At 35.1% G+C, this 27,331-nt stretch overlaps 3 protein-coding genes across 3 annotated transcripts; all 3 read left to right on the plus strand.

Moving 5' to 3' along the window:
- The first annotated feature begins 525 nt into the window (after window positions 1-525).
- LOC141647172 (ALBINO3-like protein 2, chloroplastic) lies at window positions 526-7,176 on the plus strand. The gene is made up of 14 exons (XM_074455266.1): window positions 526-1,001; window positions 2,030-2,136; window positions 2,671-2,798; window positions 2,883-2,954; window positions 3,235-3,336; window positions 4,027-4,086; window positions 4,327-4,392; window positions 4,942-4,989; window positions 5,281-5,448; window positions 5,610-5,665; window positions 5,737-5,854; window positions 5,978-6,067; window positions 6,345-6,454; window positions 6,583-7,176. The coding sequence occupies exons 1-14, from the start codon at window positions 664-666 to the stop codon at window positions 6,743-6,745; spliced, it is 1,626 nt and encodes a 541-aa protein (XP_074311367.1). The 5' UTR covers window positions 526-663; the 3' UTR covers window positions 6,746-7,176.
- A 1,834-nt stretch (window positions 7,177-9,010) lies between these two features.
- LOC141647173 (uncharacterized) lies at window positions 9,011-14,935 on the plus strand. The gene is made up of 8 exons (XM_074455267.1): window positions 9,011-10,014; window positions 11,087-11,178; window positions 11,289-11,989; window positions 12,887-12,957; window positions 13,638-13,727; window positions 13,829-14,017; window positions 14,114-14,210; window positions 14,513-14,935. Exons 1-8 carry the CDS (start codon window positions 9,643-9,645, stop codon window positions 14,653-14,655), a joined length of 1,755 nt encoding a protein of 584 aa, XP_074311368.1. The 5' UTR covers window positions 9,011-9,642; the 3' UTR covers window positions 14,656-14,935.
- Window positions 14,936-15,980: 1,045 nt separating this feature from the next.
- LOC141648629 (wall-associated receptor kinase-like 8) lies at window positions 15,981-18,699 on the plus strand. The gene is made up of 3 exons (XM_074457356.1): window positions 15,981-16,905; window positions 16,991-17,149; window positions 17,434-18,699. The coding sequence occupies exons 1-3, from the start codon at window positions 15,981-15,983 to the stop codon at window positions 18,639-18,641; spliced, it is 2,292 nt and encodes a 763-aa protein (XP_074313457.1). The 3' UTR covers window positions 18,642-18,699.
- Window positions 18,700-27,331: the final 8,632 nt, after the last annotated feature.

The raw sequence follows: 27,331 nt of genomic DNA on the forward strand, positions 1-27,331 counted from the left end.
GCCTTTACGATTTTAAAATTTCGTAAGTACAATCAATGTGCTATCTTTCCGTACCCTCCATCGACGAGTAAAACCGAGAAAATAAAGAGTATTCGACCCATTGACTTTACAGGGATGAGATATGCGTATCCAACCCGTACTCTCTTTACATTATAATCACCGTCTAACTTCTTTTTCGTAATATTTGTAATGTACATACACATTAACAATATTTAAATTAGAATAATATGTCGCAAAATTATATTACATCCTTAAAACCATTAAACATCAACTAAAAAAAGAATAAAAACAAGGATTAAATTATAAGTTAATTTGTAATGTACATACACATTAACAATATTTAAATTAGAATAATATGTCGCAAAATTATATTACATCCTTAAAACCATTAAACATCAACTAAAAAAAGAATAAAAACAAGGATTAAATTATAAGTTAATTAAGTGCGGGTTTGGGTTGAATACGAGCTAAATTCTCTTGAAACTGACAAACAAACTAGCGAGTTTCAAAATTGTCGTTACCCATTTCACCCGAATCCACTTCTTTTACAAACGGAGTTTATCGTATTCAATAAACGGTACGACCCACGACAACAACAAGGTGAATACGGATCTCTCTTTGCAACTGACCAAACAACCACCAAATTTTTCCCGCCGCCCAAAAATGGCGACAACGAGACTCATCTCCACCTATCTCCGCCGTCGATCACCTTTTTCTCTCCTTCGTTCTCTCTCTTCGTCTTCTCCAACCTCCGACATCTACGCGCACACCATCACCTCACCTTCTTCTTCGACGACGTCGTTCCGATTCTTCTCCTCTAACTCGCCTGACTCGGTGTTCAATCACGAGTTGAGCTCGGTTACGGAATCGGAGCTTCGTAACTTAGGGTTTACCGATGGTTTCGATTCTGTATCTAGTGGTCTTGTTGAAGATTCGGTGTTTCCGATTCGTGCGGTTGTTTCGTTGCTTGATGGTTTTCATGAATTTACTGATCTTCCTTGGTTAATTTCTTGAATTATTTGATGATTTTAGTGTAATTTACTGTTATTCCTTGGTAAATTTCGTCAGTTACTGATGATTTTAGTGTAATTTACTGATTCACTGAGCTTCCTTGGTAAAATTTCGTTAGTTATTTGATGATTTTAGTGTAATTTACTGGTATTCCTTTGTAAATTTCTCGACTTATTGACGATTATAGTGTAATTTACCGATTAACTGCTATTCCTTGGGAAATTTCTCGAGTTATTGATGATTATAGTGTAATTTACCGATTGACTGCTATTCCTTGGGAAATTTCTCGAGTTATTGATGATTATAGTATAGCCTCCTTGCTAATTGTTGATAATTATAGTGTAATTTAGTTGTTATTAGATTGATTACATTTGTTGAACTCAGTGGCGGAACAAGGATTTATAGTTAGCTTGGATGAAAAATTCGGTGGTGAAGTAATAATGTAATTAGGTAAACTGGAAAAGAAGGTAATAAAGTAGTAATGTCTTTGATCGCTGGTTGTCATGAATATACTGATCTTCCATGTTAAATTTCTTAAATCAGTGACGGTTACAATATAGCTTACTGATTCACCGATCTTCCTTGAATTTCTTGAAGTATTGATGAAAGTGTGGAGTATAATTTACCGAGTACTTGATATTGAATAGATTACATTCGTTCGAATTCAGTGGTGGAATTAGGGTTCGAATTCAGTGGTGAATTAGGGTTCGAATTCAGTGGTGGGATTAGGGTACTAGAAAATTTTCTAAGGCAAATTAGTAATGTAACAAGGTAAACTGTAAAAAAAAAAAAACTTCATTAAATGTTTTAATGTTTTTATTGATCGAGGGGTGACCTTCCCTGCAAGCGTCACTAGTTCCACAGCTTATCGACTTGTGTGCGTATTTTAGTTTCATTGACGAATGTAATATGCAAATATACTGAATGTCGTGAATGTTATGATAGGTTTATTGATATGTCAGATGATGGCATGGTATTAGGGGAAAAGTTTGATTGTATGTGTTGGCTATATGTGCAGGTGGATAGTAATTGCATCATCAACTGTGGCATTACGAGTCACGCTATTGCCATTGATTATATTGCAGCTTAAAAAGCTGCAACAGATTGGCGAGTTGATTCCAAAATGTATGATCTTTTATTTTTCATTTGTCGTTCATGATAAGCGCTGAATACTGTCATATTAGTTAGCTTGCTCGCACTTGCATAGACTGGTGCTTTTTATGTTCAATTCGCTTTTGAGTATTATTGAAACTCTTATAATGACAACCATTTTCGTAGTGGTCACCACTCACCAAACAAGGACACATACATATAAGTATGTAACATCACATGTAATTATGAAAGTGAGTCTGATTGTTTTTGAATGCTGTTTGTTTGTCTGATTAGCTTTATGTTGAGCTTGAATTGTTTAGTCATGCATTGCTAAAATATCCGACTTCCCTTGCTTCAACGTGTTGGTTGTAGCTGGATCCATTGTCACAAAGTCCACCAAATTGGAGAAATTGTAATTAAGCTTTGTCTGCTGTTGCTTATTCTTGATTTTGATTCATTAGGACATTCCCTGTCTATAAAATAATGTAGAATAAGATAAGGATGTTTGTGCCATAGCTGTATGAACTTACAACATTTTCACTTAACTTTCATGTGAAAAATTTGAAGTGCCTCCTCCATTGCCGCCACCTTTCTCAGGAAAAAGTTATAGGGACCAGTTATCCGTTTTCCGGAGGGAACGAAAAGCTCTTGGATGCCCTTCATTTTTATGGTTTATTGCATCCCATACAGTGCAGGTGTGCAGTAACTTTTTATGCTTGTGTTTTTATGCACAGCTGAGCACTCCTTACCATCTTATGAGGTTTGGTATTGATACGCAGATCCCTTGCTTTATTTTGTGGATGGTTAGTATCCGGAGAATGTCATTGGATGAATTTCCTGGATTTGACACTGTAAGGCGTTCCTGATGTGAGATTTTTTTAATGTTTTGACATGGTCTGATTTGCTTTCATTGACCCGCATTCTGTGATCTGATTAATTTTTTAAAATGTGAGCTGTGAAATTTTTTTCACGTTCGATTTTTGGAGTGTCCCTCTCCAATTTAAATTTTGGTTTGTTTGGCTGTAGAAAATTTAGAAATATCTCCTTTGGCAGTTTCTTTTATTCCATCGACTTTGCAGATTGTTAGTGTTCTTTAGCTGATCTTTCTTAAATGTATTTTACTTTCTTCAGGGTGGTATCTTATGGTTTCAAGATCTGACTGTATCATCCACTGGCTTTCTTGGCTCTGTTTTTCCTCTTCTTATTGCTGGGTTGCATTTGTCTAACGTCCAGGTACCAAATAAATTCCCCTTCCTAATGCTACCGTGATCGCTGGTGAAGGGTCACTTCTTCATGCCTGATATTTCTCATATTTGTTAATTGGTTTTTATTGTGAAAATATGGGTACCATGTGGAAGTTTTTGGAATTGTCGCCTATAAATTAAAAAGGAGTGTCATCAATTATCACGAAGCTAAGACGCCCGCTTTCTCTTATGTCCACAATTTCTCATCTCCTGAGCTCTTGAAGATTTCCAAAGATGGTTATACATTAATGCAGCAGATTAGGATTGTGTCTCACTTGATTTTTTGTCCATCCTCAACATGTAAAATGGTCTACACCTGGTCATGAGCTATGTTATGTTATTATGTCCCTGAATGTGTTTGGGTAGAGTTGGCGATCGGTGAGCTTGGGTACAAAATACAAATTTAAATCTTGCGGCTTTGTAGTAAAGGCAGTGAACTTATTATCGATTGAGATTATTATTGATAATATTCAGCTTCGGTTCTTACTTGTTAACTTTCACCTTTTCATTGTTGACTTAGTGGTGTGTATGTATTATGTAATGCTAGGATTTTGCTGATTTAATCTGACAAATTTGGGCAATTAGAAATTTAATTTTGTTTGTGATATTTGCGTGTTCTGGTAAAATTTTGAATATACTCGCAACCTTTATGCTGAAAGCTGTTTGATTACTATTGCAGTTTGCTTTCAGAGGCTCTTCAGCCAACAAAGGAGGAGGGGTGCTTCAATTGCTGGGGGAAGTAAGTGAATCAATTTCATTGAATTTGATAGTTTTTTTAAATGCTTTAGCTGGAGCCTCTAGATAAAGAATTTTGAAAACTCTTGAGTTTTTATTTTGTTAATTATGGATGTAAGACCTGCCTGAAGATGTAACTTCTTTGCCAATCCTTCTAACACATGGTGTATGTAAATGAACATTTCTGAATGCTCATAATCAATCGTCATTTTATTTATATACATTTTCTCCTCTTCTGATACAGTGGTACAGGAAGTATTTGCAACTACTTACACTCCCGATTTTACTTGCCACATTCCATGTACCCCAGGCGAGTGTTTCCTTATCTCTGCTCTTGACGATGTCATGTTTGTCATTAAGCGACCTAACACTAATTGTATTGTTTCCTTATCCTTATCATGACTCCTCGATTCTCTTATATTCAATTTGTGTATATTTACTGTTCATGGTCATTAAGGTTGTGTTTCTTTGTTCCACGAACCCATTGATTCATAGAGTTATCTAATTCTTCAAGTTGACGCGATGGTTCTGTTAATTTAATGTTGAGCACTCAAATATGTGTTCATATTTAAAAGTTCAAACATACAAAATTTTTATCCCAGCTCTACTGAGTAGCTACGGAGACTACAAAAGGAAGCTCAATGCTATATATTGCTATTTACCCGTTATTTATCATTAAAGTCAGAAAAGTTATGCTCTTGTTTGATACTATTACCACTCAGCGGATGGTGATGCTTTTAATTAGGCTTTGGCCTTGTGTTCCTTCATTGACTACAGTACTAATGTGTTTCAGTATTGTCCAACTATCAAGATCCATTTGTCTTTTAAAATCTAAATTCTTATACATTTGTTTTGGCAGGGAAGTCTTGTCTATTGGGTGACAAATAGTTTGGTTACCCTCGTTCAGGTGAGTTCATGTATCTATTTCTCTACCTCTCTCCTTTGCTCTCCTGGACTTTGCCAACGATGCTTGATGGAATTAGTAACGCTTGTCCCACTTTATACTTTGATTATCTGATCTTCATCAATAATTAGTGTCATAGATCAGGAATCACACACAACCACAATGATCTGCCAAAATGTGATTGTTGTTTAGACCAGATATCTGTAATATACTTTGTGAATTTGATATACTTGCCCTTGCTTACACTTGCGTTATCTGATAGTTGTGCATGTTTCATACTGTCAAAACCTGCAGCATGCGTGTCTCCGTGATCCTGCTATCCGCCATAAATTGGGCTTGGCGACTAAGGAAGCTTTACATCTGTCTGCGAAATCCGAGAACGATGTAAATGTTATAGCAGATGCTCCAAGCAAAAAAGGACCAAAGTCTGCTTTTGACCTATCTCCTCTAGAACTAGTTCATGTAAGTATAAATTATTTTGAACCCAGTCCCCATTTATAAGATGTGTAGTAGTTTAATGATCAATATCTCTTGAATAAGGAATTAAGGATCTAGTGTATCATGAACCTGAAGTTATGCGATGTAACCTAATGTTTGGTGTGTACTTTCTTAAATTTCAACAGCTTTCCGTTTCTTACTTATCGTCAGGGAAAACAGAGAAAGCTCTTATTTTGCTAAGGTAACATCATCACTCCAAGTTGTCTTTTTCTTGCTTGTTTATCTGACCGGCTGATCTAACTAGAAAATTAGACTGGCAGTTGAGAAGGATCCTGATTGTTATAGAGCTTGGACTTTACTGGGAGACATTATGATGGAGAAGGGGCTCTGGAATGAAGCCGCTGAATATTCAGAATGTGCTATTTCTAAGGTATTGATTATCTTTTTAATTGACGTGTTACACATGCAGCATAATTTATTTTATTTTTATGCTCCAATTTTTATCAGTAGTTAAATGCTCTAGTTAACTGATTAATCTGTTGTATTCTCGTAGATTTCTCTTCTTGAAGAACCATGCAATGCTGATGCTACAGATTTTCTCATTCAGGCATCTGTGGCAGCTGGTGGTGCACTTTATCGACAGGTGCAACTTTAAATGTTTGCTATGTGCCTTAAACGATTCAATAACAATGACGATATGATAATTCAGTTGTACCGATTCAGCTTAATGTTTGCTACTAAGAAATTCTTATCTGATTTTACCAAGCTAAGTTAAATTAGAGATGTTGCCACGGCAGCACGGGTCAAGTTTCCTATTTGTCTTCGTGATTTAGTGTTTTTTCTCTTTTCCCATTAGCTTATATATGAGCTAACTTAAAGCTTTAACGCTCATCGGTTGGCTATATGCGTTGTTATATCAGGGTAAAGTAGCTGAAGCGCTTGTTCACTTTGAAAAAGTGAGAGACATGAAAGAACCAGAAGACTCAGCTGCCAAGGCCCGATATTACGCCGGATTGGTCGTCTATGCTAGGTATGTTTGAGAGATAGCTTCTGCGTATAGTGTTGATCCTGTCCCTTCTTTACTCACCCTATAAAAGGTAATCATGGAGTATAAGATTACGGACCCACTTTTCTTATGTTCATTTTCTTTGTTTTTAGTGCCCTGCTCAATCAAGGTCGTAAAGATGAAGCTGTCCATTATTTGCGGCTGGCGATTGCATTCGATCCACAGCATTCTGCGTACCTGAAAATTCTAAATCTGGAAAAGGATACCGATGATTTTGCTGGTGATCTTACCAGCAGCAGGAGATCTGACTATTGAATCTGATACACCAACATTCAAATTTTGTCACCCTTCCCAGTTAATTTATACCGAGAGTATCCTTTTTTGACGACCGTGTTTTCAACGTGGGTAAGTCTGCGTATAGTAACCTCATTTTGTCGTTTCTTGCTAGGAAATATACTTCTATGAACTGGGGTAATGTTGTATATACATGTAATTCAATCCTTTTTGAACAATTAAACAATTTGCTTATGCTGTAAGAGTGTGTGATCTATTACTCCAAAAGAGCTGGAAAAGTGCAGGCATAATCCGCCAACAGCGACAATTTTGCTATATGAATAATAGCAAGCAAGCAAGCGACAAATATTTTTATGTAAATTTTTTTTGTAAAAGTTGCCCCATCGACACATTCTCCTGATTTTGTTTTATTTTGTATTTTCGTTGTTTATCTATCTTTTAGAACTCTTTATTACTTCGTTTTCTTGTGATTAATGGCGAGCTCTATAGTTCGAGTTCCTACCGCAAATCTGTTGCTTGTTTTAATGCAGTGAACAATGTGACGGTAAGAATGTACTCCATCCGTCTCAGTCAATAGTTTACACTTGCTTTATTTATCTCTCACAAAATAAAACAAGTGTAAATTATTCAGCGGGACAGAGGTAGTAGCAGCTAGAAAAGCAACATTATCCGTCTTAAATTAAAGATGAGTCAAATACTACCACATACATGGTGGCAATAAAGACAAAAGCTTTTGACATTTCGTAGGCAACAAGTGGGGTGATTTGATATGTATTTGACAAAATGAAGGGCTACAATGTCAATAAGACAGGGCAGTAAACGTGATAGCTTTATTAGGTACTTTATACTTCCGTTCCAACTTCCAAATAGAAGACATCACCAAATCAAGTATGACTTGGAATCCAATTTCACCTATGGAGGCTGGCGTCAACATATTTGATGCAATAAATATGTTCAATTGGTTTCCCTTGTGACGGGTCACCATTTGTGGCGGATATTTTGTGAGTTAAAATGGTAACAAAATGGGTTAGTGGAGAAAGGGGACCACATGAATAGTGTTGCAGAGAGAGAAAAAGTGGGTACTTTGTGAGGTAAAATGGTATCCGTCACTCCAAAGTGACGGATATTGTTGGTCACAAATGAGATTTTGTGAAATATGTTTGGTGTTCATATTTAATTGCTTTTATAATGAGTGGTCCTACTTAGAGTTTTTAAGATTAACTCATTTAAATTTGGATAATAAATGAGGTTATCATAAGAGTTTTCTTTCCTAATAACTAAAAAAAAAGGTTTAATATGTTGGTGTATAGTGATATCTGGATGTGACCAATTTGAACACTGGTCGAATGCTAATTTATTCAGTGAAATATATACTTAGACCTAAATTGCTAAGGGGGTCGGCCCTTTCCGGCATAACTAAGCCTTTAACCTGCTATAAGTTTACAAGTATATGGTCCATAAATCTCACTAAAATGTCATTGTCATATTGGTATTATTAGAGGAGCACATAAAATAAATGTCACCATAACTTGGTAAGTACACCTAAACAACCACCCCAAACTATTTTTCAAATTAAATATACTACTCCTAGTAGTCCATCTAAGGCTCCAAGCTAAGTTTTCTCTAAAAAGAAAAAGGGTAAAAGATATGCATGTTCTAGATTCTCTTTAATAAAACACCCACCTTAGTTGGATTTGTGCAACTCTATAAACAACTTTTTTATTTATGTTTTGATTTACAATAATACTTGTGTAAATAAGATCGTTTTATAATATAAAACGGTCTCTTATATAAAAACAAAATAAATGTTCTTGAATTGTCGAGACATATCATGTCCTCGTATACTCTAACTAATGATAAGCCTCCATTTTTTTTTATTATTTAGATTTTGCTTTGTTATTTATGAGTTATGATTAGGGATGATAATGAGATGAAACACCTTGCTCACAAGCAACTCGAGATTGGTTCGGTCAAAGCTCGGCTCGGGCTCGAGGTCGGCTCGAGAGCATAATAAGTCAAGCCGAGCAAACACTGACCCGAATCAAAAAGCTCGCAAACTGCTCGAACTTGTGTGATTAAATAAAACGGTCGCTACATTATATAATTTATGTTTATTTAAACCATAAGAAAATCGTCTCCTACTTTAAGACCGTCACCTTGAAGTATAATTTATGTATATTTATTTATAATTTTTGATTCCAAGGATTATTATTTAATCATTAAGAAAATCGTCAACCCACCTTAAAACGGTCTTAGCCGTCTTACTATAATTTGTGTTGATTACTTGATTTATAATTTTTGATTCCAAGAGGGTTTAAATCCTGATTCTGAAACTTTATGAAGCTTCTGGTTTCAACTTTCAAACAACCAACTCTTCTCTTTCTCTTGATTCTATTACATCATTCCTTCCTTCTTCAGTTCTTCCTTTGTTCATCCACACTTTTTATTACCTCCAAAATCTCTTCAATTTTCATAATTATTTTGAAATTAACTCTTAAATTCAATATATAACTTGCACGCTTTGACTTACTTCCTCCTTAAATTTCCATCATTATTCTATATATCCACACCACATTTAATTCTTAATTGATTTTTAGCTGTATTATAAGAAAACCCAGTTCATAATTCTTCATCTTTTCCTCAATTAATCCTAAAAAAAAGTCAATTTTCAATTACTCAAATCAATTTTTAGCTTCTTTAACCTATAAAGTTTTCAACTTTTTCTCTATTTGCTGAACTAATTTCAGCTGAAATCGTCAACAAAACAAAACCAAATTGATTTTCTTATGAATACCCAGGTCAAATTTCATAAAAAGTTTGGATCTTTGGCAATTTCATAAGTATCCAATTCACCAAAATTCAATCTTTAATTTGGGTTTTTTTTTGTTTACAAATTTTTTTGTTTAATTTGAGCTGAAATGTCAGCTCAATGTCCTGCAAATTCAGTGTTATACAACAATACCTTATGTGCTTGTGCACCTGGGTATTTATACAATGTAACAGCAAAAAGTTGTGATGTTTTTAAAACATCTTATAGTGAATGGGTGATTAATACTGGTGTTGATTACTCAATTGCATTACCACAGACAATCTTTTCATTTGATCAATTAAAGAAGTTTACACAGTCTCAAGCTGTGTTTTTGGAAGGGACCGCGATTTTATTAGTGTCTTGGCTGTTGTTTTGTGGGTTTGTGAGGTTTGGTAGTTTAGGGGATGGGAGGTCTCCTTGGTTTCAGCTTAGATGGTGGATCAGTCGCCTCGATATTTGTTTTGCTACTAGACATTGGCTGGTAATAATTTAGCTTTAGATTGTGACTGTTTATTTTGTTGATTGTAGTTTGTGTTAAATTTTGGTGCTAGTCTAAATGTGGCCAATATCGCCTCAAAATGCAGTAGATTGCTTGTCGTGGTAATCTTCTAAACCTTTATAATCTGGTTGTGTTTCGGTGTTGTGGCATTGATTTAATAGCATGATGGAAATAGCCTGTTATATGTAAGTTATAGGGATTAGGATGAGGTGCAGTTGCAGTTGCATCCTTGCCTCGCTTAGATAGAAGCCTCTCTATAGGCATTGAGGTAACATTTGATGGTATTTTGATGATTGATCGATAGCCAAATGCTTTGAGCAGTTTATTATGATCTAAAGAATGCAGAATATTGTTATTGCTGTGTTTTCGCCTCAAAAAGCGCCTCAAAATGCAGTAAATTGCTTGTCGTGGTGATCTTCTAAACTGGTTGTGTTTCTGTGCTGTGGGCCTTGTGGCATTGATTTAATAGACCGTCTTGCTTGTGACCGTCCCAAGCTTGTGACCTCTCACAGCCCCCCTCCCACTTGCCCCTTGTAAGAGGCACAAGCTTGTGACAGAATAGTGCCGTCACAAATGAAAATTTGTGTTGATATAATAGCATGATGGAAATATTCTGTTATATATAAGTAATAGGTATTAGGATGAGGAGCATTTGCATCCTTACCTCGCTTAGGCAGAAGTCTCTCTATAGGCATTGAGGTAATGTTTGATGGTATTATGATGATTGATCGATAGCCAAATGCTTTATGCAATTTTGATATGATCTTAATAATGCAAAAATATTATCATTGATGTGTTCGTTGATTTTAGCTGTTTCTGAGCATTTTGTCTTTAGTTCTTTACAATGGCACGTCTTCAATGTTTGTAGACTATATGGAGTATATTCTTATCGCGTAAGAAAAATTAATTTCCTGTAGACCACATATGTAGGAAGTGAAATAGTGAAGATATTGAATTCTTTGCAGGATATTTCTGCTGTTTGTTTCCTTTGTGGCTTATAATCTGCTCATTAATTCGAGAAAATAGTGGACTAACTATTGTCGTGCTACCTTAGGAAGATCAAAAGGTAGTTAAGAAGAGAAAAACCGAACTTGGTGGAACGTTCTCGATAGCCAGCTGGATTCTTTTCCTTGGTCTGTTTTCAGCGTGAGTATCCATAGCAATTTTTGTTGCATTATTTCATGTTCAATTGTTCAATGCTGGTTTGCCCGTATCACGAGGAGCTATATTGATTTGTTAGGTTGGCACTTTCTCAGGCTTTTGTATCAAATCATATCCAAAAGAAGCGTTGAGGTGCATAATATCAGGGCAACCAATTCTCCAGACTTAACTTCTTTTAAGAATGATATGGAGTTCAATATCACAACCATTTCCCCCATGAGCTGTTCTCAACTCAGAGGACTTCGCACTGTAGGTTTAGGCAATCCGGGTTCTATTGACTATCGGGTTGCTCAATTGTCAATCTTTACAAACTATTCTTGTCATAACACAAGTCGAGGACCGACGATAAATCTAAAATGCAGCAATTGCCCTCTTAATCGAGACAGTGTGTACATCTCTTGGCAATTCGTGGATATTCCCAGTCAACCAGCTACTGCTGTTGGTTTCGATTTTAATCTTACTGCAAGAAGTCCTTTACAAAAGAAACACGTGAGTGTGGTCAGTGGTACGGTAAAGAATGGAACTGATATGGATAACTCACCTGTAACATTCAGAGGGAATGATACGAATATATTGAAGTTTAATCTATTCCCAAGAGTATACCAGAATAAGCATAATTTGAAGCTTGTCCAACCTCTTTTTCACGAGTTCTTGCCAGGCTCCTCTATTCGTGATGCCAATGATTTGCAAGTGTCCCTTCAAAGCTCAAGTAACGGAATAATCAATACCACATTGGTTATCAATTTTCTCTCTGACTACATTGTTGAGATTGATAATCAGAATATCATGGGACCAGGTTAGTATATAGTGTTGAGCCAGGATCATTAGTTATTTATTTCAGATTTTCTGATTGCCTGACTAACCATGTCGGAATTTTTCATAATAAACTAAACGACATACCTACATACATATCTCATATCATATCATGTTTATGATATTACCTTAACGCCTATCAGGGGCTCTCAGCTCTCACTTATTGTAGTCTGGGGGATTATAATTATATCTATCCTCATCCTCGCAATTTCAGAGAGACTATATTTGTTAGGTTACTTTTTGGAGACGGTACGTATAGTCTGTTGTTTTTTTTTTACTTGGAAGGTTCAGTCTTTCAGCTCATTTAGATGGCTTGGATCTTAAGGGTTGTGAGAGCAGTTTCTTTTTGTTATAGTCTGTTTTGTAAATATGCAAGTGCGCCTTTTAGTGATGGATTTGTCGAGAGGAGTGACAATATAAGTTCAACGATAATATCATTCTGATCCCTTTCCAGGATCAATCTTTTTCCTTAGAATAAGTTCTATAAGCATGGCGGCCGTGTGTTGTAGGGTACACAAAGATAAAATAGTTTCAATTTCTTTCGAATTGAGTTTTAATTAAAATGATGTAATTTCTGGTTCCTTGAATGCTTCAGTTGCTATTTAGCTACTTAATGAGTTGTGAGAGGCACAGTCCTTTTTGGTAATCTTGCCGTAACCACTCTTATTTTACTTCAGTTTGCTCGTAGTTGCCGACCTAGTCAGTGAAGACAGTATATGACTTTTATGGGTCTTTTAGTAATTTGTAAGATCTTTTTGTGTTGCTCGTTTTCTGGACTGAATGACTGTGTAGCTTTTTATTTAAGGTATTTTTTAACTGTGCATTATCTTTTGTTCTTAATGTGCGCACAAGTGATGTTGTGCTGCTTTGAAAAATGCAGTGAGCTTCCTAGCGGATCTTGGTGGCCTTTATTGCATAAGTATTGTGATCTTCTACTACCTGTTGGTTCAAGTAAGTAACTTCTGATTACTTGTTCTTTTTTTCACCTGAATACTCGTGCACAATTTGCTGGTGGAATTGTTTCTCATAACTACCTGATGACTATTAAATACTTCTTCCGTCTCGGTCATTTGTTGTCCTTTGGTTTTGGCACAAAGACCTAGGAAAGAGGAGGGGGCCAATTGCTCATCAAGTGGACCAAATTGAGTGTGAATGATCAAATTGCTCATCAAGTTCATTCTTAAAATAGAAAGGACAACAATTGACTGAGACACCCTAAAATGGAAAAGGACAACAAATGACCGGGACAGTGGGAGTATTAATAATAAGAACAATACCTTGCTACCACTTTTTTAATTTCTTTTGCAATTCTCGTCACAATTTTCGTATGAATTTATGGGTCACCCATGACTTCTTTGTTCATTGGAATGGTTGTTGGTGTGCGACCCCTTTACTCTTCCATAGGCAGCTTTTGAGCCTTTGAGGTATTGGTATAATGTTGATGTTGTAGTTATTGGGAAAGAATTAGGCTTCCACGTCGTGATTTTCTTTTGTTTCGAGGGTCAACACGAAATAGTTTGTGAAATTCCTGTTCTTGCTTGCAGTCTTGTTTTCTATAGGTTCAATTAGCCCTGTCTATATTGGGCACGATTTGGTCCCGTAGTTTAATTCATCTTTTATTGGGGTGTCAGTTTGAGTACAGGATTAAACGATTGCGTAATGAAGATCAGGTTTTCAGGGATATCAGAAGACGCTGCAAATCCCAGGATAATTGGGATAAGGTAGTATTCCTTTTCTCCGTCTATATAAGGCACGGTTTGGTGAGTTTACTTGAGACATTTTCATTTGCATTTGGATATATAACTGATAACTTTGCGTTCAGTTGAGGAAGTATGTCAAGTTTACATGGGGTCCTCGCTCACTACTTGACGAGGATGCTGACTTCAGTACTGATGGATGCTGCAAGTGCGGTGAGCCGTTCAAAAGGAGCGAATCAATGAAAAAAAGGAGTCTCCGGGAAAGTAGTTTGCGTAGCATCACATTTGACAAGAAAAAAGACTCAACCACCGTGGTAAAGCTAGCTGTTATGCCATTTAATTCTGCACTATTTGTAGGTTTTCATTATTTGTCGAATAATAATTAATAAATACATGGAATATTTGATCAGGTTAAGAAGCAGGTGAAAGAGGCTGGAAGAAGCATGAATGTGTTTGTGCCACCACTTGATAAAGATGATAGAATTCCTCCGGCACCAACCCTTCCGGGTAATATTTCTTGCGGTTATGCCGTTATTTGGAAACCTTTACTAATTTTTAGACCTAATCATTGAATTTATTGTGACTATTGCGAAATGTCTGGAAAACCATGAACCTGAAAAACCTAAAACTATGCAACATATATCAATCCACATATGAGACGGATTTATTGTAAAGATTTTTATGAAACCACTTAGAAATTAAAATAACCCATATACTCGTATCTGTTAATAGTCATCCGAACAAGGATACAGTTTGGTTCAAATTCGAATACAGAAGGCTTTTGCTCACCTATATGGTTATCTGTGCAGAAAACAACGGTAGTTCCACGGCCGACGTGTCTGATATCCGAAAGAATCTTGAAGACTTGTATGAATATAATGCAATGCTTAGAGAGCAACTGGTCAATACCCAATCAATGCTTCGTACTTTGACAAGTAAATCCGATATTTGATATTACAACTCATGAACAGAATCGAAGGATTATGACGGGAAAATTTCTCGATCTTGTTCTTTCGGTAGGACGGGTCCTATAAGGGTGTAAATTGAAGGTTTTGATGATGTTACCCAATGACTGTGAATATGAGATTCTGGGTCCTCTGGTGATTGGTTCAAGTACGAAGTTATGTACAGAAAATTTACTGTATGTCGTAAATTGTCGCCGGAGTAGTAATGTAACGCATTATTCATTTTTGTTTCTCTACTGTGTTGATTAACTCATTTCGTAAGCAAAAGATAATAATACATCAATAAGTCTTGCTTAAGACGGAGTATTCATCTTAAATCTTAAAACGGGTCAAATACTACCAGGTGGTGTTTATAGAGAGAATTTTTTTTGGCATTACCAAGGCAACTTGCCGTGTGATTTGGTATGCATTTGACCCGTCTTGAGGTTTAAGACGGATACCTGCCTCAGAATTTGTGTAGATAATGTATTCTATGTCCAACATGTTCTGGAATTTGCCATCTTTTGTTTGCTTAATCTAGAAAATTGATGTCTGAGGTGGGTTTTGTTCTATTACCCAAAAAGTCTTGCTGATGTTTTTTTTTTCTTTTCTTTTCAAAAAACAATATTATTAAAATACAAATCATGTGCAGATTAATTAATTAATTACAAGATTAATAAATTACAGTCTAATCTACCATTTGCTGCTCTAGTTGACATTTGACAACATGTTAATCTCTTTTGTCCTCTTTTTTGACAAACAGTTGTCTTTTCACACAACTAGTTGTTAGAATGTCATGCTACCCAAATTTAACCCAAATTCTCCTCGAGACGGTCTTAACTTAAGACGAGAAAAATATCGTCATTTCAAAAATAAAAGTGACCATTTACTGATAAAAAGTACTTTGTATAACTATGTCACTTTCGAATAATAAACTGCTTGTAACTTTTTATCAGAAAATGTTCAACTTTTATCGTAGAACGGTCGTATTTTATTTATCTTAACTTATACGGATCCCGTCTTTCTGAAACGAGACTTTATGCAAATTTAATACTCATACTACAAACAAATAAAGTCATTTTTTTAATGGTTTCACCCATCATCTCATTTCATGCACCTATATGTTCCTGTTTTATATTACAATATGTTATATGATAATGTTTTTTATATGTTAGATTATTGTGTGTGAAACTCTGATTAAATTGAACTCAAGATCACATTGATCCATAATTCTATATATTCCTGTTACATATTATTCTCTGTGTATAAATCTCTTTACTGCTTCATAATCTGTTATATGCATGCTTACAAAACTTACAGCAGAAGTACAGTAATGGATACAACTTGGTTAGGTTTCATTACATTGGGATGGTTTCTAGCATCTTTTCGATTTCTAGGATGCAGCTCGCTTTCAGAGCCAGCAACTATGCTCACGGCTTCCAACGCTCAAATCCCGGGATGTCCAGCCAAGTGTGGAAATGTGTCAATTCTATACCCTTTTGGCATAGGCAGAGGATGTGCCTTGTCTGAAGACTATGTTATCAACTGTATCACCGAAAATGGTACAACCTTTCCTCGGTATGTGACTAATTACTCTGTATTACTAGGCATTTCCGAGACTGAGATACTAATTACCTTCTCCACACTTGCTCGAACCTGCAATTCTCAAGGAAAAGAAAGTCCTGGTGTAAATAATTGGGGTTATTATCATGGGATAGGCAAACCTTATGCTATTTCTAGCACTGCCAATGCGTTCATAGTCATCGGTTGTCATCATTACGGATTGCTTAGGGCAAACACAAGAACAGGCCAAAAAGTAACTAGTTGTGTCGCCCTGTGTACTGAAGAAGCGGATTTGTTTGATGATACTTGTTCCGGCATAGGATGTTGTGAAGCTTCCCTCCCAAAGGGGTTACAAGATTTGAATGCTACCTTAGAAAAGATTATATATGACACAAATGTCACTTCTGCTAAGTGTGCCTTTTCTTTGTTGTCCAAACGCTCAAGCCTGAAGCTTCGTCGTGCCATTGATCTTGAAGACCCTGATTATTTTAACAAGACCCGGCAATTGCCTGGTGTGCTGGACTGGTTTATACCTAATGGTACTTGCGCGGAAGCTCAGAAGAAGCCGGTAACATATGTATGCAAACAAAACTCATCTTGCATTGATCTGGATCAGGAATTGAATGTTTATGGCTATCGCTGCAAGTGTCTTCCAGGGTTCGAGGGTAATCCGTATCTCGCTCCTGGTTGTACAGGTTAGTCTCCTAAAAGACAGATGAGAATTGGTAAACTTATTTTTATTTATCGTTGCCTAATACATGTTCATTGTGGTATTCCTAGATATCAATGAATGCAAAGGAGCAAATAGTCCCTGTTCTATGGCTTGCACAAACACTATCGGAAGCTACCAATGTTATTGCCCAAGCGGTTTCAATGGAGATGGAATGAAAAATGGCACTGGCTGTGCCGCCAAGAACTTGAAGTTGGCGTTACCTTTAGGTAAATAGTATTTCTTCGAAATGTTTCTTAACATGTTTCCTCCTTACCCACAATTGCGGGAGCCATACCAATGTGTGAGTGGTAAGGGCTCTCATCTCTTAAACAAGTGGTCAAGAGTTTGATTTCTGACTCTTGCGAATGAAAAAGTCAAACTTGGGAGGGGTCAACCCAATAAATTGCCTTCAGTATTCCAAATGAGATTGTCCCTACTGTCCTTAGGGGATAATGTGATTTTGTTATTGTTGTTTCTTAGGCCTTAGCAAGTATAATTGGGTGATTTGCAGGACTTGGCATAGGCTTGGGAACGGTACTCTTTCTCGTAGGTGGATATTGGCTATTCGTCTTAGCAAAAAGAAGAAAAGAAGCCGTGGAGAAAGCAACCAATTTTAAAAGGAATGGTGGGTTGTTGTTGCAACAAAAAATGTCGTCTGCAGAAGGGATGATAGAAAACACAAGACTTTACACGATTGTCAAGCTAGATAAAGCGACTGACCACTTCAATGATGACCGTATCCTCGGTCAAGGAGGCCAAGGTACAGTTTATAAAGGTATGTTGAGTGATGGTAATCTCGTTGCGATTAAGAAATCTAAGAAGGTTGGCCAGAGCCATGTGGGTGAATTCATCAATGAAATGGTGATTTTGTCCCAAATTAATCATAGAAATATAGTTAAGTTATTAGGATGTTGCTTAGAGACGGAAATCCCTTTATTAGTGTACGAATTTGTTCCAAATGGCACTCTATCAAGGTTTATATATGATTCGAGTGAAGATTTTCCGTTCACATGGGAGATGCGTATACAGATTGCTATTGATGTGGCCGGAGCACTTAACTACTTACATTCGTCATCCTCAAATCCCATATTTCACAGAGACATCAAAACCTCCAACATACTTCTTGATGCCAAGTATCGAGCAAAGTTGTCTGATTTTGGGAGCTCAAGATCCATTGCCGTTGATCAAACACATTTAACTACTCGTGTTCAAGGCACATTTGGTTATTTAGATCCCGAATATTTTAGGTCGCATCAGTTCACCGAAAAGAGTGATGTCTACGGATTTGGGGTAGTCCTGGTAGAGCTTTTGACAGGACTGAAAGCCATTCTTCCCAGTGAAGCCTACGCTGGGAAAAGCCTAGTGTCATGGTTTCTATCGGCCATGGACAATTCCGACTTGTTTGATATCTTGGATACCCGGGTTGCTAAAGAGGGCAACAAAGACGATATCCTTACCGTTGCCAAACTCGCTAAAAGGTCTTTGAACATGGATGGGAAGCATAGGCCGACAATGAGAGAAGTCTTTCTGGAGTTGGAGATGATTAGCCAACATCACAAAATAGTCGTAAATCAGAAGAAACTTCCCGAAGTTGATGAGCAAACATCAAAAGATATTACATTGAGCCCACGCGATCAAGTTTTGCCTCCTTATACGAGTGAAGATTACTCGTTCCCTTCGAACTGGTCGACCAATTCTCAAATTCAAGATTACTCATAATGATCCATCAGTATACAATTACCGCAATTACTAACTTTGATGTTTGTTTATCTTAGTGATTTGATAATGTATAAAAGAAAATACTCCTGTGTATGAATCGATCCTTGTTACATATGAATGAATAGAACAAAATAACAATTACAGATTAAGTTTTAGTTTCAAAACATTGGAATCATTCAACAATGAAAGGATTGTTGTCATCCACATAGTATAAACTCACTCAGTCCCAAAGACGAAGCTAGGCTTTGGCCAAATGGGCCATGGCCCGGGTGATCATTGTAGGAACATATAGTATACAAGTAGTAAAATATTCAGTAATCTGTAACTAGCCTAGCGGTTAAATGTCCACACTAGTTAGTGAAACGACCTAGGAGGTCGCGTGTTCAATCCCTGTTAGCATCCATCTTAGTCATTTTTTATCTACCCCATAGTTCATATGTTAACGTACTAGTGTAGATCCCGCGCAAATGCATGGTAAATATAGACCTTTTAATTTTTAGTATATTAGTTATAGACTAGTTTTCTTGCCCGTGCGTTGCACGGATATTAAAATAATATGTGATAAATTTCACAATAAAATGGAATATAGACATACAGTACATCGTTCATGTCTAAGATTTTATGTATGTCGCATGACCAACATATAATTACCGTTAACATAATATTGACATAAGAATAAAAGAATGTTTTTTTAGGAAAATAAAACCAATATGAAGTTTATTATATATGATACTTAGACCGATAGTTTTTAGAATTTGTTCATTAATACCTGTTTATTTTTCAATTGGCCAATATTTACTCTACATAATCAACTCAATGATGCAACAAATCTCCTTCTTTTTAATAACAACAATAATTTAATCATTGTTCGATCAAATTGTAATTATGTAAAAACATTTAGAGGTAGTTAGAATGTTATATCTCCCGATCAAACTATAGAAGTACGTTTGAATATGAACAAAATTCCGACACAATACTACATGGCTAAGGCTGCTTATGACCTCTCTCTCTCTCTCTCTCTCTCTCTCTCTCTCTCTCTCTCTCTCTCTCTATATATATATATATATATATATATATATATATATATATATATATAGCAATAGTCTTGGCCCCATCTTCTCATTTGAAATAAAATCTTTCACGCAGATTCCTATTTTTCTTCCCTATTCACACACATGATCTAAAACAATCTCATCCCTTGAAAGATCGATCCTTGTCTCCGAAACTTTTCTCAAATTTATCCAGCCAAGTGAGAAAATAAACCCTTACTTCTAGAAAAATCAACCATCCAATGGAAACTAACCCTTGCTCTCGACAATGTTGTTTTTTAGGAAAATAAAACCAATATGAAGTTTATATATATGATACTTGGGACTGAGAGTTTTTAGATTTTGTTCATTAATACCTGTTTGTTTTTCAATTGGTCAAGGAAAACAATAATATCTACTATGCATAATCAACTCAATGATGCAACAAATCTCCTTCTTTAGAATAACAACCATAATTTAATCATTGTTGGGTCAAATGATAGTTACGTAAAAACATTTATAGATAGTTAAATGTTATATCTCCCGGTCAAACTATAGACGTACCTTTGAATATGAACCAAATTCCAACGCAATACTACATGGTTGGGACTGCTTATGACACCCCCTATAACAATAGTCTTGCCCCCATCTTCTTATTAGAAACAAAATCCTTCACGCAGACCCCTATTTTTTTTCCCTATTCACACACATGATCTAAAACAATCTCATCCCTTGAAGATCGATCCTTGTCTTCGAAACTTCTCTTAAATTTATCCAACCAAGTGAAAAATTAAACCCCTACTTCTAGAAAAATCCACAATCCAATGGAAATTAACCCTTTCTCTCGACAATGTTGTTAGAATTAAGATTCTACTTTTATTTGGAATGATGGGGTCAAGATTAAGTTTATCAGTATGATCTTTTGAGGTTTTTTGTTATTATTCATGTTACCTATATGTTTTAATGCAAGTGGTATTTTGCTGATAAATAACCTTATTTATTATCACTATCTTCGTTAAACTCATCACCCTCCACAAATGCACCCTCCCTCCACCCCACTAATTTCCCCGCAAAATAAAACATCGGCCACTGTGATTAGTTCTTACTACTTGAAACAACCTCCAATCCACTACCAGTATCACTACCTTTCTGCCACGTTTTACATCTAAGAAGTCATAAATCACATTCACCTCCATGAAACACCCATCTTTACTCTAGATGATATGGATCCCCGTCTCCCTTATCGAAGACAATTTATTTCTCTATCAACAAAGAAAAGTTTAAGAAACAATCTTCCCTCTTATCTCTCTCTCTTTCTCTTCCTAGTCTTTTTTCTCGTCCCCTCCATTCCAGATACTCAAACAAAGTGTTTGAGTACTATGTTTGTAAACTGAATAAGTTTGAATATTATATATACACGAACTTTGCTATTTATTTCATTTTGTATAAATAAATCTTACTACCTCCATCTCATTTTTATTGTCCATTTTCCTTAAAATTTTATTATCTCATAATTATTATCCCCTTTCTAGATCTAGTAAGGAAAAACTTTAGTCAACCAACTGGTCGCAATCAACCTCATTCCCTTTCAAAACTATCTTTAGCCCACTACTTAATCCCTTCGGTTCACACATAAAACGGTCTAAAATGCAAAGCTTTCATCTCTCTCTTGAAAAGTCCATCTAACTAACAGAAAACTAACCGCTACTTTCTGAACTTCATCATTTTACATTCCGTAAAGATTAAGTTGAACATGACAAAAAAAAATGCAGAAACATAGGTTTTGTTTGATAACGACAGATTGAACATTTTTTTAGCATTTTGAGAGTTTTTACACTACGTAAATAACAAATGTGCTATTTTGAGTGTTGATCATCGACATATTGAAATAGTAGATTGTGGTGTAATTTCCTGTTTTACATTATGACCTTTAATTAGTATATTATAAGAAAATAAAAATCGAAGTTTTTTTTTTATCTATGAGGGAATTATAGATCAAACTTTATCTTTATCATATTTATAATTAATATTCTTCACTTAAAATATATAAACTTAAGCAAGTTCAAATAAGTTAGCTAAAATTATAAATCACAAATTGTACGAAGCAGTGTAATCCTTTCTTTATTAATATGAAATAAATGTCATAAACTTCATGAGAATATTAATGCGGTAGAGAACTATAGAAGAGTTGGCAAGTACGTGACCCCCTTTTAGGTTTAAATTTTTTCATTTATTTTTATATTTTTGCCTAAAGGTGGTTAAAGCATCGTATTATGCATGACAAATATGTCTCACTCTTCCCCAATTCGTATCTCTTCCTAAATTATAGTGATGATGTGCTCAATTTACAAAAAAAAAAAAAATTATAGCATCAACAATAATTAGTTTGCTCCATATAATTGAATAGTACCGTTTTTTATGCATGTAAATTTGTCAGAAGAAAAGCTTGAGAGAGACAGTCTTCACTATGTTAAGGAAAGACTACTCTTATGTGTTTTTATGACTTTTTTTAATATTGATCGTTGCTTGAATTGAATCTTAACCTTATCATATTTCTATAATAAGTGTATCTAATTTACCCTTCAAGCCTCATTCAAATCTATTTTATTAGTCATGGTACCATTTTTACTTTTAAATTGTATAACAATCGCACAATAAAGTATTTCAGAACATTTACTCATTTGTCATAATATGATATTTCGATTCGCAAATTAGCAGCAACTTTCTTTATCTTTTAATACTCCTTGAAAAATAGATATCAAACTTTGTACTTATTAATAATTTGTGAATATCTTATTTAAATTTTGATTAATATACTTTTATATAATGACAAATGAATGTAAATAATATAATAATAAATTATCAATAGAAGTTGAAGTGTATTGTGAGGGAAATAACTTTAAACTTAGTAGGAAAAATACATATGACATTTGAAAAATAAACTTCGTATTATGTATAATTAAATATGACATTAGCAATAACAAAAGACGTAAGGGCATATTTCAGCGTTCATTTTACTCTTTACATGAGTAAATTCCATATAGTACGTATTAGACATGCACATTTGTCACAATCCAGTTCGGCCTAGGGCCTTTTAGCCTCATAATACCTCATTTTTTTAATCGGAAGTTGTTATAAAATTGGATATTATAAATATATCAAAGGTTTTTTTTCTTCTAATTTTAATAAAAAGTGAACAAATACTAATGAATAATTTTTTAATATTAATAAATTGTTGATAATTAATTTATTTCCTGTTTCTTATTATAAAATTATAAAATAATTAATTAATTCTCATTTCTAATAGGAAAATCATATTCCTAATTATAATAGAAATTTTTTAAGTATTATTATCTCCTAATTCTAATAGTATAATTAGGAAAGAAAATCCTTAATAAATTGTTAATTTATTTCCTATTTTTAATAGGAAAATTGTAAAATAATTAATTATTTCTCATTTCTAATAGGAAAATATATTCCTAATTATAATAGAAAAATTGTAAATAATTATTTATCTCCTAATTCTAATATTAATAGTATAATTAGAAAAAAAAAGCCTCCTTTAGTTATATATATTGATTTTAGATTTATATCTCGCGAATTTTTAAAATGAATAGGAGAGAGTATTAAAATTAATCAAAAGAATTGAATAACTGCATGAATTGTGTTTTTTATGAAAATATTTTAACTACATCAAATTTTTTTAAAAAAGCTTTTTTCGTCGCAAAGTTAATAATAGGAGATACAGTTTTATATATAGATTATTTTAAATAGAAAATTAGTTTAATAAATGAAAATCTAATTTGTTTTCATATATAAGTTTGAGGACTTTGGAGGGAAAACTTTAGAGAAGTTGTATTCTCTTAGTATATAGGAGGATTTATACTTTTAAAATTTGCACCTCATTAATATTTATCAGTTCACTCCATTATATTTTGATATGAAACAAAAAGTTGAAATGGAAAACTAATAAAAAAATTTATTTAAGTTGTGATTTTTTTTAGTGAATGTTTTTTTGTCACGAACCTAATAGTAAGTATGTGTCAAGTTATTCTCTACAGTAATAATTATTGCATTACTGAAAAATTTAGCAACTTATACTTTATAACTTAATATCAATTTTATTTTAAAATCATAATTATGAATTTAAGGAATTAGAATTTATTTATAAGAATATATATTCATTGAAAAGATAATAATGTAATGAAAGAAAATTTTATTTATTACCTTATTTAGCTAGATACTTTTTGGAGGGAAAACTAAAAGAATTTTTATTCTCTTAGTAGTAGGGGGGATTATACTTGGGATTTAGCTAGATGCTTTTTGCAAGAGATTCAAACTAATTATGGTAAAAATGAGTTTATACTTGAATATTTGATGAGAATCTCTTGCATATCTTACCATATTTAGGTTATTAATGTGTGCCATAGGGCACACGTTAGAAAAACCCTTTGATAGAAAATATAATGAGACCCCTTGAATAGGGAGAGATTTGTATTCACATATTTACAGTATGTACAAGATACAAATACAATGTATAAGGCTAGAATACAAAAGGACTACATAAATGACATACTCTAGAAACTTCATATATACAAAGTGACTACATAAAATGTATACACTAACACACCCCCGCAGTCGAAGCGGTAGAGAAACGAATGCAAAGATTGGATCGGAAATCTTCAAACAAGGGAGCCGGAAGGCCCTTAGTGAATATATCTGCATATTGACGATCAGAAGGCACATATAGAACACGCACATGACCAAGCACAACCTTATCGCGAACAAAATGTATATCAATTTCAATCTTTTGTGCGCACTCAATTTAAGTCCGAAATAAAGGCGCTTCAATGTGATAATGGTCGTGAGTATGTAAATAATTCTTTTCATCAAAATATGCTAGCCCATGGCTCCATTTTTCGCCTTTCTTGCCCCCACACTTCTCAAAAAAATGGTGAAGCTGGAAGAATTATTCGAACTATAAATAATATAGTGCGTACTCTTCTCATACAAGCCAAAATGCCTCCTGAATATTGGGTTGAAGCCTAGTATCATGCTGTTCATCTCCTTAATCTTCTACCCACAAAAACTCTTCAAAATCGTACCCCCCATGAAGTTCTTTATAGTAAAACTCCCACATATTCTCATCTTCGTGTCTTTGGTTGTCTGTGTTATCCCAATCTCTCATCAGCCACCACTCCTCATAAACTTGCCCCACGGTCTACGCCATGTGTCTTTTTAGGATATCCTTTAAATCAACGCGGTTACAAATGTCTCGATCTCTCCACTAATCGTGTCATTATCTCGCGTCATGTTAATTTTGATGAGTCAGTCTTTCCCTTTGGGTCTATGACTACCCACACGCCACGTAACTATGATTTTCTGGGTCTCTCCGACGATGTCTCCCCACTCCTTACCCATCCCCACTTATTTTCACCTTCTTCTTCTCCTATTACGCCCTCTGCACCATCTTCCCCAAGACCACAATCTCTAACCCCTTCTTCAGACCCTTCTCCTACGACACAACCAGTACATTCTCCCCCTTCTCCCAGACGCCCGTCTCTTCCCTTACCTACTCACTCTATGACCTCTCGTGCTAACATGACATTTTTAAACCCATAAATCATATGAACCTCTCTGTCACTTCTCTTTCACCTATCCCCACTAATTATCGTTCTGCCATTAAAGATCCAAATTGGCATCACGCTATGGCTGAAGAGTTTACTGCTTTAATTAAGAATAAAACTTGGGATCTGGTTCCTCGTCCATGTAATGCTAATGTTGTTAGTGGCAAGTGGATTTATAGGCACAAATTCAACTCTGATGGCTCTTTAGAGCGTTATAAAGCCCGTTGGGTAGTTCGTGGTTTTACACAAGAGCCCGGTATTGATTATGATGAGACATTTAGCCCGGTTGTTAAACCTGCTACCATATGTACAGTTTTGAGTTTGGCTTTGTCCAAATCATGGCCCGTTCATCAACTTGATGTGAAAAATGCCTTTTCGCATGGCTACTTGGAAGAGACAGTATATTGTGAACAACCTTCTGGGTTTCGAGATCCTATTTATCCTCATCATGTGTGTAAACTCAATCGAGCACTCTATGGTCTTAAAAAAGCTCCTCGAGCTTGGTATCAATGCTTTGCTTCATATATTACTCGCCTTGGATTTGTCGGTAGTAAGTCAGATTCTTCTTTATTTGTCCATCATTCGGGTCAGAATACCGCCTATCTTCTATTGTATGTGGATGATATTGTGCTTACAGCTTCTTCCTCAGCATTGTTGCAGTGCATTATTGGTGATCTTAGTGGCGAGTTTGCCATGAAGGACTTAGGTTCCCTTCATTATTTTTTTGGGTATATCTGTTACTCGTAATTCCTCTGGTTTGTTCTTATCTCAAAGTAAATATGCTGCTGAAATTCTTGAAAAGGCAAATATGAGCAATTGTAATCTTGTGTCTACACCTGTCGACTCCAAGGCTAAATTGTCCTCGTCTAGTGGCTCTCCTATATCTGATCCTTCATTGTATCAGAGTCTTGCGGGGGCTCTTCAGTATCTAACGTTCACTCGTCCAGATATTAGTTATGCCGTGCAACAAGTCTGTCTTTTTATGCATGCTCCTTGTGATGCTCATTTTCAGGCTCTTAAGCGCATTTTGCGATACGTGAAGGGTACTCAACACTTTGGACTTCAGTTATATAAATCCACTACCTCTGGTCTTATTGCGTATACCGATGTTGATTGGGCTGGTTGCCCTGACACTCGTAGGTCTACCTATGGTTTTGGTGTGTTTTTGGGTGATAATCTTCTCTTTTGGTCTTCAAAACGGAAATCCACTATTTCTCGCTCAAGTGCCGAGGCTGAATATCGAGCCGTAGCTAACGCAGTTGCAGAATGTTGTTGGCTACGACAACTTCTTTCTGAGAAAAGGAGAAAAGCAATTGACAAAGAAATGGTGGATTGGAGTAAAAGAGTGTGGGAAGATGATGTAGGGATAGAAAAAAAATGAAATGTGGGGAGATGGAATTTGACGGGAGTGATTTTGGGGCAAAAATTAGGTTTAAGAAATTGAAAGGGGTATGAAAAGATGAAAGACGGGGAAATATTTTAGGACTGAGATACGGATCGACCTTTCACTGATATCATGATAGAAAATATAATGAGACCCCTTGAATAGGGAGAGATTTGTATTCACATATTTATAGTATGTACAAGATACAAATACAATGTATAAGGCTAGAACACAAAAGGATTACATAAATGACATACTCTAGAAACTTCATATATACAAAGTGACTACATAAAATGTATACACTAACACCCTTCTTTGACATATACTCCGTACTATTATACATTTATACTCTGTCCCTTAATTTTCGTCAAAGATTATTCTTATAGAATAGAGAACTGTTTATCATTATGACTTTATGAGTACTCCTTGTTTAGTACGAAGTAAATAATTTCATGACATTAGACGCCTCACCTTAGAAAAAATGCATGATTATAATAATTTAGTGGATGTTTAATTCAATACTCTAAAAAGTAAATAATAAATAGAAATGTTTATCAACCGTGCTTAATAATACTGTAACGATTTATAAAAAATGAGGATAAACATTGACAAATTAAATGGGCCCCGGCCATTATTTTGTCCTAGCTTCGT

This window comes from Silene latifolia, chromosome 3 (genome assembly GCF_048544455.1).
Source record: "Silene latifolia isolate original U9 population chromosome 3, ASM4854445v1, whole genome shotgun sequence".
NCBI classification, from domain to species: domain Eukaryota; kingdom Viridiplantae; phylum Streptophyta; class Magnoliopsida; order Caryophyllales; family Caryophyllaceae; genus Silene; species Silene latifolia.